Below are 13,235 nucleotides of genomic sequence, written 5' to 3'. Positions count from 1 at the left end.
CAAGTTTTATGTGAAGTGCTTGCCAACACGAATTCGAATAATGCATTTTTGTCTCTCTGAATAACCCTTTTTAGACCTGTACCTTACATATTTGGGATTGCATGATATACCTGAATATCCAGCGCCTGGATTTCCAGGGTAGCAGACATGGTTTGCCAGAGTGAGGCAAAACTTGTTAGAGCTCCTCTTTGAGTTGCAGGTTCTCACATCTTGCAGAATGCAAAACAATACAAACTACCATATCTTATGAAGCATAAAATATTTCCTCTATGATGCAAATGGAAAACTAACAAATGAACAATGTCCGTAAGTTAATTTGTTAGGATTCAAATTATATAAATGTAGAATGCTGGGCAACTCAATCATAATTTCCAAATCTTCAATACAACCCTAGTGGTGAACAGGTGTCAGTGAAATAAACTGAAATGTAGATTCCTGGGATCATTGGGTAGCTATCCTTTTTTCTAACCACAAAATTTGCATGAAAAGAAATAAAATGGCTTTCTTGTATAAGAACACTTTCCATTCATGACAGATTGATTGTAATTCATGTTAACTGTTTGAGGGGAAGGCAAAAAAAAACATCTTAGAGTTTAATCCTCACAGAGATATATTTGTTTCTGCAAAATGCTGTGTGGCTTTGCTTTAAAATGCATGTCTTTTTTCAGGGATGTGAAGTAAAATATTCATGGGATTTCATTAGAATCCTGTTGGTTGTGGTAGTAAAGTCCTGTGTTGGATTCGAATGGAACAGTCAATTAGCACCCTGGATTGTCATTTGTCACACTGTGTGTTGTGGCCGAGCTCTTGAAGCCAGCTTGTTATCAAAAGTTAATACTGTGCTCATAACATTGTCGGTGAAGCGTAATATGGAGTACCCACAAGAAATGTGTGGCTACATTTTCAGGAAAACCACCAGTGCTCATACCCATAAAACATTTCAATGTCTTGATACTTTATTTTACTTGACGTGAGGGTACAGTGCCAAACAATCAATGTGAATGTGGGGTTTAATTTTATCATAGAATATTCCATTTTGTATATATTACTGAATTGGTTTCAGAATGTTTAAAAAAGTTTTGCACTCTATTTTGTGTGTGAAGTGCCATTTATTTTGCATGTTTTCTGAAGTTAAGCTCTGAGATCTTATTTGCAGAAACATGATGTAAAATCAATGACCTCCTGTCCCAAAAAATGAATTGCTTATTGGACTTAAAAGACTGGATTAAGAAAGTGATCTGGTATTTGGTAAAGTCGTACAAACCATCATTCAAGCATGGTAGATAATGTCAATTTCTCCATACTTGCATGTTACTGCTGCTTCTGATCTAGGTCTCACTCACTCTAACCAACTACATTATGGCTGTACTACCACAATTGTTACTAACCACTTTTCATTACGGAAATTGAAACAGATCTTCATACGCAAGGATTTGTCGTAGGGCAGCTGCACTTACAAGCAGGAGGTGTGAGGTTTGATTCCCTCCTGAGCTTCCTATGTCCATTGTGACCACTGTAGACTCCAACACAGAGCGTGAGATAAAACTGGTATTTTTTCTTCTGAAATATCAGACGGAGGAAAGCATCAACCAGATCAACAACAGAATGAAAGTTGCCTCGACAGAGAAGGATGAGATCTATACCAAACTCCAGAATGCCATGCAAGGTAAGGACGGTGACAAAGACAATGAAATGGACATTGTGAAGGATGACCAAGACAACAGCAAAGATAATGCTCTCTTAATGTCTTGACAGTTAACAAGAAAAGTGACGTGATCCTTGTCAAAGATGGTAACAAAGATAGTGTCAAAGACAATGACGTGGGCAGTGTCAAGGATGACAGGAACAATGGGAAGGCGTGTACAAGGACATTCACAAATGTGGATCCAGCACCAGTATAATGAGACTTTCCATTCAGTTGTATTCTCAATGATAATTGCTTTTTTTTTTAGTTTTTAACATTAAATGTATCATATTTTCATACCGATGTGAGCGACCATCTGTAGGCACGTTATCCTATCGTGTTTGTTTTCATACCGATATGAGCGACCATCTCCAGGCACATTATCCTGTCGTGTTCTCTTTCAGAGCTTGAGCGTCTGCAGACAGATAACGCCAACATCAACGTCCTCAAGGAGTTACACAAAAAGCAGCTAGACAGCGAAAAACTCAAGACACAAGCTGTAAGCGTTTTCCAGTTAACTCTTCTCTCCAGCTTTTAAGACAATGAATTTATGTTTGAACTGGAACTTAAACAATAAACAAAATAAGAAAAAAATAAATAAACAACACTGCTGTTGGTTCCTTTATGTTGATAACAATTTTTAATGTTGCTTTAATATGCCATCAAAAATGTAAGGTATCTTGTTCATGTGAAAATTTAGTTTATGCTGAACTCAAGTAAAAATCAGAGCGCCAAATCATACATACCAGTAGAGCTTAACAAAGATTTTACGTTTCAATAAGATGTTGTAATACAGCATTGTAAGATATCAATATCTGAGTGTTTTGGCATTTCTGTCCCTCCGTACAGCGGTGAGATAAAGTACTGAGCTGAAGGTATAGTTTAATTAACACATGACCTCCTTGTGTAGTTTCTACATGTTTGAAGTTTTCTTTTTTAAGGCTGTGAACAAGTTGGCCGAGGTGATGAATCGAAAGCTGCCGAGTCAACGTGGCAACAAAGCCAGCTCCTCAGATTTGAGGAAGAAAGAGAAGGAATGTCGTAAGCTGGAGCAACAACTCAACCAGGAGAGAACTAAACACAACCAACTAGCTGCTAAGCAAATAAGAGACTACTCAGACCTACAAGGGGTAAGGATTGCTCATACCAACTTCACTACCAACATATTAAAAATTTATCGAAGGATTACTTTGTCATTTTCAAACATTTGGTGTGGAAACCAAGTGGAGAAAAGTTGTCGGGCTCTGTGCTGCTGACAATTTAGCTGCATTGAGTTACGTGGCTGCAGCTCAATTTTTCAAAACTCAAGCTGGAAGCCACAAATTGAAGTAAAGTCAAAGTGTAAAAAACACCACCAGAAACTCTGATCCAGGGTGTATAAGCTGTGTAGTGACTCATCAATCCATATGCATGAGGTCAGGATGCCGATCATGCCATTCGTACAAAAAAGTCATCATTGGATTGCTATTCAGTTTGTTACATCAATAGTTTTATTGACAGTTGTAAGACGTCAGTAATCCTCCTTTTTTCTACTGAGAGGAACTCTAATAAGACAGAATTTTATAAGTTGGATAAAAAGGGCTCTTCTCAGAAATGTCACTGATGTTACTAGCTACTTCTTGTCTTTTTCCATAGCTTTACAACGAGGAGTACCAGAAGCGATGCCAACTTCAGATGGAACTTGACAGCCGCGACTCTGAGCTGGAGCAACTGCAGCACCGTCTGCGGACTTTACAGCAGCAGCAGAATGCCGATAATCTTAGCATCAGCAGCGCCGGCGATGCAGAGAGTGAGGACGGTAGGGGTAGCGTAGACCAATTTTATTCCCTCCACAAACTCCATAGCTTCTTGAGATGATCTTGTCTTCCCTTCTCCTCGTCATCACAGCTTGCTGATGGTTCTGTTGCAGTGCCCTGTCAAATCTACTTTCATTTTTTGTTTTTTCCTCGGTTTTTGCTTGTCTGATGTGGAGTGTTGGTATCGTATGATTTTGTTTTCTCTGGCCAGACTTTGTGCAAGTGCAGTTTAAAAAGAAACTGTGATTGTCTGATTTATGACAGTTGTGATTGTGTAATATAACTTAATTTGTAAGTAGCTTTTATAACTGTCTTGCATGAAGTTTGAAAAAGCCTTCAGGTCAGAAACTGATAGTTCCATTATAAATTTACACAACCATTCTCATTAGCTCTTGTGGTAGCTCTGTAGTGAGACTTTGTTTTGACATCTGCATAGCACCTGTTTCCTCTGATACCATATATCTGCATAGCACCTGTTTCCTTTGACACTATATATATATACAGATTCCTGTTTGTTTTTATGACTCATATGCTTTTTCCTGAATTCTGCAAACTTCAACACTGCATTAATCAATTAACCCCAACCACAGAGCTGACTCTACCGACCCAAACTGATTTGAAACCAATCAAAAAGAGATGCTAAATTTCAGTGAACTCAAGTGTGATTTGGGTAATAGGACACCAAGGCGACTTGGCTCCTTTCAATTCCTTTTCCTTGATTTTCCAACCAATTTTCCTGTGATCCTGTTACACAGTGCTGCATTCCTGGAAATGTCATCTCTCGGAATTTGTTTATTTTGCCAGTTTAAAGGTTCTTGCGCATTCAATTTTTAGTTCTTGTACTTCGTTTTCATTGATATTTCCTTGTTCTAGTTTTTTGTTGATGGAAGAATGTGAGATAATCACTCACTTTTTTTACTTGAAATCTGATTTGTCTCCTAAACTTTGCAACAGGTAACTCAGTTTCTTAACACCTGTTTCATAAAAGTGTCATCAAACCTGATCTCTTCCCGGATTATTTTTTCAATAACACTGGTCTAGTGCTCCCAGATAAAAGGAGATTTGTTTTTAGTTTGTCGTTTCATATTCCACACAAAAAGAGCAGTTTCGTAGTCAGATAATTGATTTCCTGGAGCCTTAAGATAGTGGTTTCTTAGTTCAGTTTGACTCAACAACTTATTTCTTTCTCAAGGAGGTCGCCTGGAGGGTTGGTTGCAGATTCCCAGCAAGAATATTAAACGTCATGGCTGGAAGAAGAAATATGTGGAAGTTAGCTCCAAGAAGGTCTTATTTTATGAGACGGAGGAAGAAAAGAACAGCAAAAAGCCATACTTGGTTCTTGATATCGAGTGAGTCATTTCTTTGTTATCTGAAATGTCAGAATTCTTCATATTGAAGACAGATACGAAATCATGTGTTGATAAAAAACAAGGGAAACAACCATTTTGCATTCCGCTATTCTACTTTTTTTTTTACTAACTGGCATTGATAAAACAGTTACCCAACTGTGGTTGAACAAGGTTGAGATCACATCACCTTGAGTTGATACAATTTGCTCAGACTATCCTGGTGTAAAATTGTCCGCTCTGATTTTGATCACAGTAAACTCTACCATGTCCGTGCCGTGACACAAGGTGACATCATCCGAGCTAATGCTCAAGACATTCCACGCATATTCCAAGTTCTTTACGCAGGGGAAGGGGAGAATCGAAGAGAAGAGCAGCCCATTGAAACCAACATAGAGGTAGGTCAATAGATGAGTTGACCAACAAACACATCCCAGCTATTACCAGCTCTATATGCTCTTCACATTTGACCATCAAAAGATCACTTTGTTAAGTTCTTCTCTAGAATTGATTCTGCAAACAAGTGGATGTTAATAATTCATTTTTTGTGGTTTGCGGTACCTGCTGCTATATCTGACTCGAACCCCAACAATCTCGGTGGTCGAGTGGTTAAGACCTCTGCACTTGTAAGCAGGAGATTTGAGGTTCAAGTCCCAACCGAGTAAGCTTGTGAGTTTTTTTGCAAGCTCTCAAACAAGTACCGAGTATGCAGTGTTTATAAATACATAAGTCAAGTAAGGGCAAGACCTGTGATGAAAAACTAATAATTCATTTTTCTAATCTGCAGGATAGCAGCGATATTATCAAGTACAAGAACCACAACTTTGATGTGGTTCACTTCCACATGCCCACAGTGTGTGAATTTTGTGGCAAAACATTGAGTAGTGTGATTAAGGCCCCTCCAGCCTTGGAATGTAAATGTGAGTAGACTCAGACCAGGTATGTGTTTAATGCTGCCTACTTCCAAGGCATTTCAGGATTTTGACCCAAAGTGCCGAGAGGGTTAGTCATTCAGGTCCTGCTACGTTTTCACACTAAAGATGTCAGGTTTTGTGAGAAATCTTATCCTCAAATTAGCTATCAAGAATTTGCAGTATTTTATCCAGTGTTGTAGTTGAGACCACTGAGGACCTTCATAAGACAACACAAGACCTCCAGTCTGAATTCAAGTCCCAAGCCATTCAAATAAACTGCAACAAAAGCATTCCTTTGTCATTGTTCACCCTGTTATTTGTGACTGGTCTTGTGATGGTCTTGACTACAACACTGATTTTATCACTGTTGTTCCCGCCCCTCTGTTGGATGGTTCCTGAATTTCTCCTCACTTATAAATAATCTCAGCCTCTTGCCTCACCTACTTTCTTTGTTGAGATTGTTTGATTGTTTTGTCGCCGAACACAGTTTGCAGGGTGATTTTGCTCAATAATAATCTACTAAAAGTTGTGACAAGGTTCATTCAAGATTGACAAGGTGAACAGCATCCCTCCGTCCTTGGTTCTTCAACACCCATTGGAGGATTGGAGCTTTTATAAGCAGGATCCCAACTTTGACATACAAGTGTTTAGTTTATAATTGATGGGCTCACCTCGACATGTGGGTGTTAGTTCTAAGTTTATAACTGACTCGCTCTCTCTCGTTCTTCTGGCTGCAGTGTGTCACATGAAATTTCACAAGGAGCATTTTGATAAGAATGAGGAGTTCTGTGCACCATGCAAAGGTGAGTGGAAATAGATTACAGTGGTATCACAGTACATTGTAACTAGTTGTATGGTTGGCTAAAATTTGATTCCAACTTGAATGTTGAGAAATTTGGCGAGTTTACCAATAAAACTGACTATTCATATCGTCCTCGTTAAACTCATCCATTTTTTTCCGTAAAGCATACCTCTGAAAAATGTCTTGGTAATCCAGCATAATCAGGACATTTTAAAATCTAAGACACATAATGCATCCGGAGGGTTTCGAACCTCGGTCACTCAGATGGAAGGCAAGACAAACTGCTATTCCAATCTTAACCCCCTTCCGTACCCCCTAAGTGAGTATGACGTCTCATATTGCATCATCTTCAATTGTTCTTGCAGTGAATATTGACCTAGACGTTGCTAAGAACATGCTGCTTATGACAAACTCACCCGAGGAGCAGCAACGATGGATTACTCGCCTTTGTCGACAGATCGCCAGCGCTCGCAGCTCAGCTACCATCCCAAGATCCTCATCAACAAGCTCACCCAAGTAAGTTGCCAGTCCGGTACCAACCAACTAATCCTCAAAGTGGGTATGTGCGTAGTTGACAAGAGTAACTCTCTCAAAGAGGATTCACGGTACTGAAACCAACTAATGTCAGATTTTCAGAACAGACTCACCCCCCTCTGTCAAAGGAGAGAGAGGCAGAGAGGACGACCACTTCAGCTTGGTGCCCAAAGACTTTACATTTCAATAAAGATTTAGCATTGTGTCATACATGTATGTGCATGAATCATTACGCACACGCTGTATGTCAGCCCAACAAGACATACTTGGACGCTATTTAAAAAAGTGCTATCTCATGGTCTCACTTGGAGACTGTGGGATAAAGGTAACCTTCAGCTGAACTTGGCAAATGACCAGTAGCCTCGGATTCATATGTGGTTATTTCCTTCAGCGCACAAAATCAGTTTTTTGTTATCCACCGGTAGTTGGTAGACAAAGTCTATTGCCATTTAAGCACAGCGTTACAATGTTGGATTTGCTTAATAATGTATGTCTGGCATATTGCATTAGTGACAGTTTTGTGGTTTATTTATGGTGCTCATTTTATTTTTTAACTTCTTCCCAGTAGGTCTAACTACCAGCAATCGATTCGGCGAAGCAGTGGTCCTGTCCGTCAATCCTCAACAGGATCCAATTCTAAGAGGTAGCTACATACTCGTCTCAATCAGGCCATTTGACTTCTGTTTAATGGGCTCAGCTGGGCAAAAAAAGAGATTAATTACTCAGATTGTTCTGTTGGATTTCTTCTTGAGTCACTCAAGGGTTTCAGCTTGTTGGATTGAAGTAGGAATATTTTCAGAAAGGAGAGGTTTTAACTTTAAAAACGTCTTTCGGTTGAAAATGGAGAAGAAACCCAGCTAGACAGAACAAGGAATAGAATTTTGAAAGATCGATATGGCACAAACAAGGTTCATTTTTCAGCAGAGGTTGTTCTATACTTAGTCATAATCTTTATAAAAATTATCACATTATTATTCAGTATATATTTTGATTTTTTTTGGTCAAAGTTTCTATACTAGCTTTAGTTCATTATATGTATATTGCAGTGGATTTAAAGGTTGGACTTGATAGGTTGGATATAGCTGAGCAGTTTTCTTTTAGTCATTCAGTATTTACTGTGATGTTTTCAGACTGCAAATAAATACCAACAGTTTCAGTTTGTGTAGGATTGTTTATTATTTATAATAATGTTATAGCGTGTAGTGTGGCAGTAAATTCCAAACACGGACTGAAGTTGGATTTCATCTTCCGAGACAGTCATACTAAATCTTAAGTTTTAATATCTTTTGTTTGATCGAAACCGTAAGCTTGTCAGCGTTCACAGTTAACAGTGATTTGTCTTTGATGAGATAATTCCACCTCAGCTCTCAGGTTTCAAGCATACAAAATTTAATGAGTAACTGGATTCATTTTGTTCATTGCAAAATTAGTTCTGAAAATGTAGTCTTTTGCTTCCTGCAGCATAGTGATTTCAAGAGTTACTCTTTCTGTCATCAAAGCATATTAACCAAACTTCATTCATAACAATTCATTAAGAAGCGCACCTTGCCTGTTGAAGTGCATCCATTTTCAAACCTGGGTATTTCTAGCGGCAGTTTCATGTATATGCCAGAATGTTGAGATACTCTAAAGGTGCATGCGTTTCTGCATAAATTGAACGCTGACCATCAAAAATCATGTGACTGAAAATCCTTTGTTGGCAATGGTATAGACTTTTTGGGGTGAACGTTTACATTTTGTATTGCATTCACTAATTCTTTTATCAAAGTGAAGATGGAAGTGGTAAAAGACAGATCTACTCCATTCTGGTAGACGAAAGGAAACGTCAATAAACATTTTTATCGGTGATAATTGGGAGGTGAATTTATGATCAACAGAAATAAGTTTTTCACAGTGTTGTAATGAGTCACCACATTTTTCGAGTCATTTTAACATTGTGACTCATGTTGAGTCATTAGGTCTAGAAGTCGAGTTGAGTTGCGTCAAGTACCGAGCTCAAGTCAATTTGAGTCACAAATTTTTTGTTTAATAACAAAATACAATAAAACACAACAAGATGTAAGTCATTTTTTGGAATTTTTATTTTCATTTAAACGTGCTGAAAAAAAATTATGGTGACAGGTATCTAGCAAACTAAAAATTTGCTTTGTATTTTTTTGAGACTGGAGTCTTATAAACTTGTACTCGTCGAGTCTCCATGAGAAATTTGAGTCGAGTAATTTGGTCACAGAGTCAAGTTGATTCGCCAAAAATTGTGACTCAAGTCAGACTCAAGTCATTGACTCAAGTCCTTACAACTCTGGTTGTTCATTGGCCAGTACACGGAGCGTGTACCTGTACATACATGTATCATAATGTATAACAGTACTGATATAAAAGAAAGTTTGTTTCTTACTTGGACAATGTGATTATTAATGATGAGACAACACGTTTTGTACTCTGGCTATTCTTTACTAATAATTTGTATAAAATCATTGATTTATGACAGTAATCAATACAAACAACTTTCAATAAATACATGTATGGCATCTTGAAATTCAAGCGGATCTTCAACTTGTAAGGTTTGAATTCCTACTGGAGGAATTTCTTCATCCTTAATAAAATTATTTTTAGATAAATATCTGTGTATTTGGCAAGCGTACAAGTGTGTTTGTATTCAGACAGTGGTATGGCTAAATTCTACTTGACAATGCATGTAATTTGATTTTGATTAAAAATTCATGTCTGTTGCCCAAAGGGGAGCTAGTGGGGTGAAAGGTAGCAAGGCATGGTCACTTGTGAAAACGTGGCATCAGCATTGGCTCGTGTCTCTGTGTCATTTAGCAGCTTTGTGAAAATCTGACTTCAGCATGGGTTTCCCCTCAAGCTGCTAAGCCATCTTGCAGCTTTTTAATTCTTGAACTAGTGGAAGAGAAAATAAATACCTGAAGATGTGCAGCGAAACAAATCAATGTTGTGGAATTAAGGAGGTTAAAACAAACTAGCTTATGACAAGTTCTGTAATTCCCCTTGAAGAAGTAAGTGCCCAACATGTTGTGGCATCCGGTTGTCAGTTCTAAGAACCAAAACCCAGCTTGTTCCCCAAATTTTGTTTGATTTTGTTTGACAAACCTCATTTCTGTACAAAGCTCTGTTCACTTCAGTCGCGCAGGCCATTTTTACTGCACTGTTCATTCAAACTGTAACATTGTATATGTAAATAATACATGTTTTTTCCCAACAAAGGTGTTCTTTCAGATGTTTTCTTTTCAGTCCTTTTCTTTCAATCAGGAAGACTCACCCTTTGCACTAAACTTGGTTTATGTTTTACTCACGCAGTAACTGTATGATGTAGAAATGAGAGTGAAAGTATATGTTTGTTTTATACAATGTATTACATTTACACAGGAAGGAAACAGCACCAAGATGTGGCTCCAAATATTTACATGTACATATTCATATTTGATTTGTTTCTGCTACATTTGATGGTTTGCTCCTGGAGCAAAGTGGGCAGTGTATCCCTTTAGCTTTTATATGGTAGTTTGCTGGTGCTAATAAGCACTTTTGAAAACAAAAACATTTACATGCACTAAGTCTTTTGCAATACACCCTCATTTAAATGTAGTGAAATGAGTTTTCTTCAGAGTTTTCTTATGAAATTATTTGAAAAACAAGGGTTTGTTCCTCTTTAGCTGTCACGTTTAGGTTTTGTGACATCATTAATGTTGACTCGGTACCCCAACATGGAGCCCAATGAAAACCGTCGCAGAAGTAACGAAATGGTACCTAATGCTTTTGCATTTAGAGCTATCTTAAGTGGCCTAATTTGGTATTGGCCATCCATGAGGTCTCACTCTAACATACTTTTCTGTAAGTATGATGAAAATAAGTCGCGTTTCTAACTAAGCCGTTATTCACGATTTTCTGCGCAAAATCTTTAAGGAAGAAGATACCCCTTCTGTTCACGTTGTGGTCAAGTCTATCGGTTTAACCAGTCATTGATCGTCATAGAAGGGTGTGCTAGTCACCTGATGACGTCGGTAGGCCAATCACGAAACAAGACAAGCTGTGTTGTTAGAAGCCATGTTCTTACCTGATATTACTTCTATGGTATATTCATTGGAAAAATAAGGATTCTAAATGTATTGTTTACCCTTTTAACTACTATAACACTGTAAAACGTATAATGCGAAACCAAATCTTCTCATGAGAGTAAGTGGTTGGCCAAAAAAATTCACGAATGATGTTTAGTAAATAAACATTAAAATGTTAAGATACGGTGTTTTGTCTCAATGCATTGCTTTTTACTTGTAGTTTTCTAAGCCATTGCAAGACCCAGTTTCGTAGAATGGAAATGCTGTATACGAAGTCAGCGACTCGATGTTCCAGAAGTCCATTGGAGAGGTCCACTCTGTAAATGTGGCACTGAACCCGGTGTCAATTGATGCTCGACTTCTTTTGCCTCTCCTCAAGGCTGGCCTCTAGATTAAGGCAACTTGACTTCACTCAGTGTTCGGTCTCTTCTAGGCCTCCGTAGCTTACAGTCCTTGATAAAACCAAGGCTTCAGACGTGGATGACGTCAACGTATCATTCCCGTCGTTGGAGGTAGGTCGCCCGTGAAAATGGGCGGAAAACAGCGGAAAGAACCCACTCCCTGTGAAGTACACACCAACATGTAGTGCACACAGAGCAATGGCGCCAATAAGCAGGCAACATAAACCCATCACCATGACAACATCCAAAATGATAGCCCGGTTTGCGTATTGTTGAGCGAGAGCCTCGTACGCGCGGGCTGACAGCTCTTCCTTAGCCCCAGACGGGGGTGACCTGGGGACGAGGAAACCGACGATCACCATCGTTATTCCAGCACATAAGGAGATAAAAATTGCAGCGAGCATTCGATCAGGCCAACTGCGGCAAGACAGATTACACATGTTCTGTAGCCTCAAATACATGCATGAATGGTGGTTGTGTGTTGGATCCAAGCTGCTATCGTTTGTGTTGATGCTTGAGCGAGAAGCCAGGGTAGCCATTTTGGACGAAAAAAGAAAACCACAGCCAAATCTTGATGCGATTAGAATAAAGTAATAAAATTGCTGTTAAAATGCGTCAATGATGCCATATTTACACTTCTTTGCAGGGAGCAGGTAATCACAAATGTGCTGTTACTATGAACGAAGCAACTGTATTCGCAATTCTCTGATGTCATTGATGCGTTCTCTCAGGTTTTTGATTTATGCTAGGTACGTTTGAAGGCAGTACGTGGCAACTCAACTGGATTGACTCCTGCAGCGTCCTGCTGCTGAGGCTTGTTTCTTGTTTCTTTTATGATGTCTCAACCTGAAACGCTTTGTTTTTTTTCCCACACAGGCCGACTGTTGTCATCTAAAATGAAAGATAAGCATTTATTTGGCAGGATTTAAAATTGGGTCATATTTGTTCTACATGTTCTACCCTTAAAAATACGTCGTAAAAGTGTCCGTACATATCAATTTAAGGGATATATATAGTTGGTTGAATAATGTGAAAACATAATGAAATAAAGAATACAGAAATGGTTTCAGTTTCAGAAAAATAAGTGAAAGTGTTTTCAAAGTAGCTTTCAAATTTTACATTGTTATGATTTGTTCGAGTCAGCATAATTTGGTTTCGGGTTCAACTGTGGTTCCGTATGGCAACATCAAAGTATAATCACCGCAGTAACAGGTGCACTTTTGTTACATTCCGTTCTCGTTTCATCTCGTTTACACTGCTAAATTCGGTTTGTATCTCCACAAAATACTGGTGTATAATGATTCGTTAAGCATATACCTTTAAGTGTTCATAATAACGGACTTTATTTAATCTGATATAGATAGTTTAGTTTATATTTTAGATATAGGTCTAGTTTAATCTTGATAATAGTTGAGTTTTTCCCACATTCTGTACCATTTTGTTATGGTGTGAATGTGCAGTGTACAGATCACAATGTTGCAACACAAACAAGCACACTCTATCTTTACTGTGTTTCTATCGATAAAGCTTGCTCATATCTACAACAATTTAAGACATGTACATAAGCCCACGCCCAACTATTTCCCGTTTAGACTAATTTTGATATGAGGCTAAACCTATCAACTCCCAACATTACTTACTCCGGTTTCTGATGAAAAACCCGCGTCAAGTTCCCATCATGTAGA

General features: G+C 38.4%; 1 protein-coding gene across 6 annotated transcripts in view; it reads left to right on the top strand.

Moving 5' to 3' along the window:
• Positions 1-11,332, top strand: part of LOC110985687 (rho-associated protein kinase 2-like) — a 49,525-nt gene extending 38,193 nt beyond the window's left edge. For 2 of the 6 annotated variants that reach the window (XM_087148806.1, XM_087148803.1), the window contains 10 exons: positions 1,573-1,666; positions 2,089-2,183; positions 2,626-2,814; positions 3,320-3,482; positions 4,673-4,829; positions 5,083-5,224; positions 5,614-5,746; positions 6,478-6,543; positions 6,908-7,058; positions 7,642-11,332. In XM_087148806.1, the coding sequence (XP_087004932.1) occupies positions 1,573-1,666; positions 2,089-2,183; positions 2,626-2,814; positions 3,320-3,482; positions 4,673-4,829; positions 5,083-5,224; positions 5,614-5,746; positions 6,478-6,543; positions 6,908-7,058; positions 7,642-7,723 (1,272 nt within the window). In that variant the 3' untranslated portion in view covers positions 7,724-11,332. Of the gene's footprint in view, positions 1-1,572; positions 1,667-2,088; positions 2,184-2,625; positions 2,815-3,319; positions 3,489-4,672; positions 4,830-5,082; positions 5,225-5,613; positions 5,747-6,477; positions 6,544-6,907; positions 7,059-7,641 lie in introns of all 6 variants that reach the window. The other 4 variants (XM_087148805.1, XM_022246891.2, XM_087148804.1 and 1 more) reach the window with 3 other exon arrangements.
• The last annotated feature ends 1,903 nt before the right edge of the window (positions 11,333-13,235 follow it).

This window comes from Acanthaster planci, linkage group LG18 (assembly GCF_054643075.1).
Source record: "Acanthaster planci isolate LZ-2023a linkage group LG18, COTS_SCS, whole genome shotgun sequence".
NCBI classification, from domain to species: Eukaryota; Metazoa; Echinodermata; class Asteroidea; order Valvatida; family Acanthasteridae; genus Acanthaster; species Acanthaster planci.
This window is presented reverse-complemented; position numbering and strand designations above follow the sequence as displayed.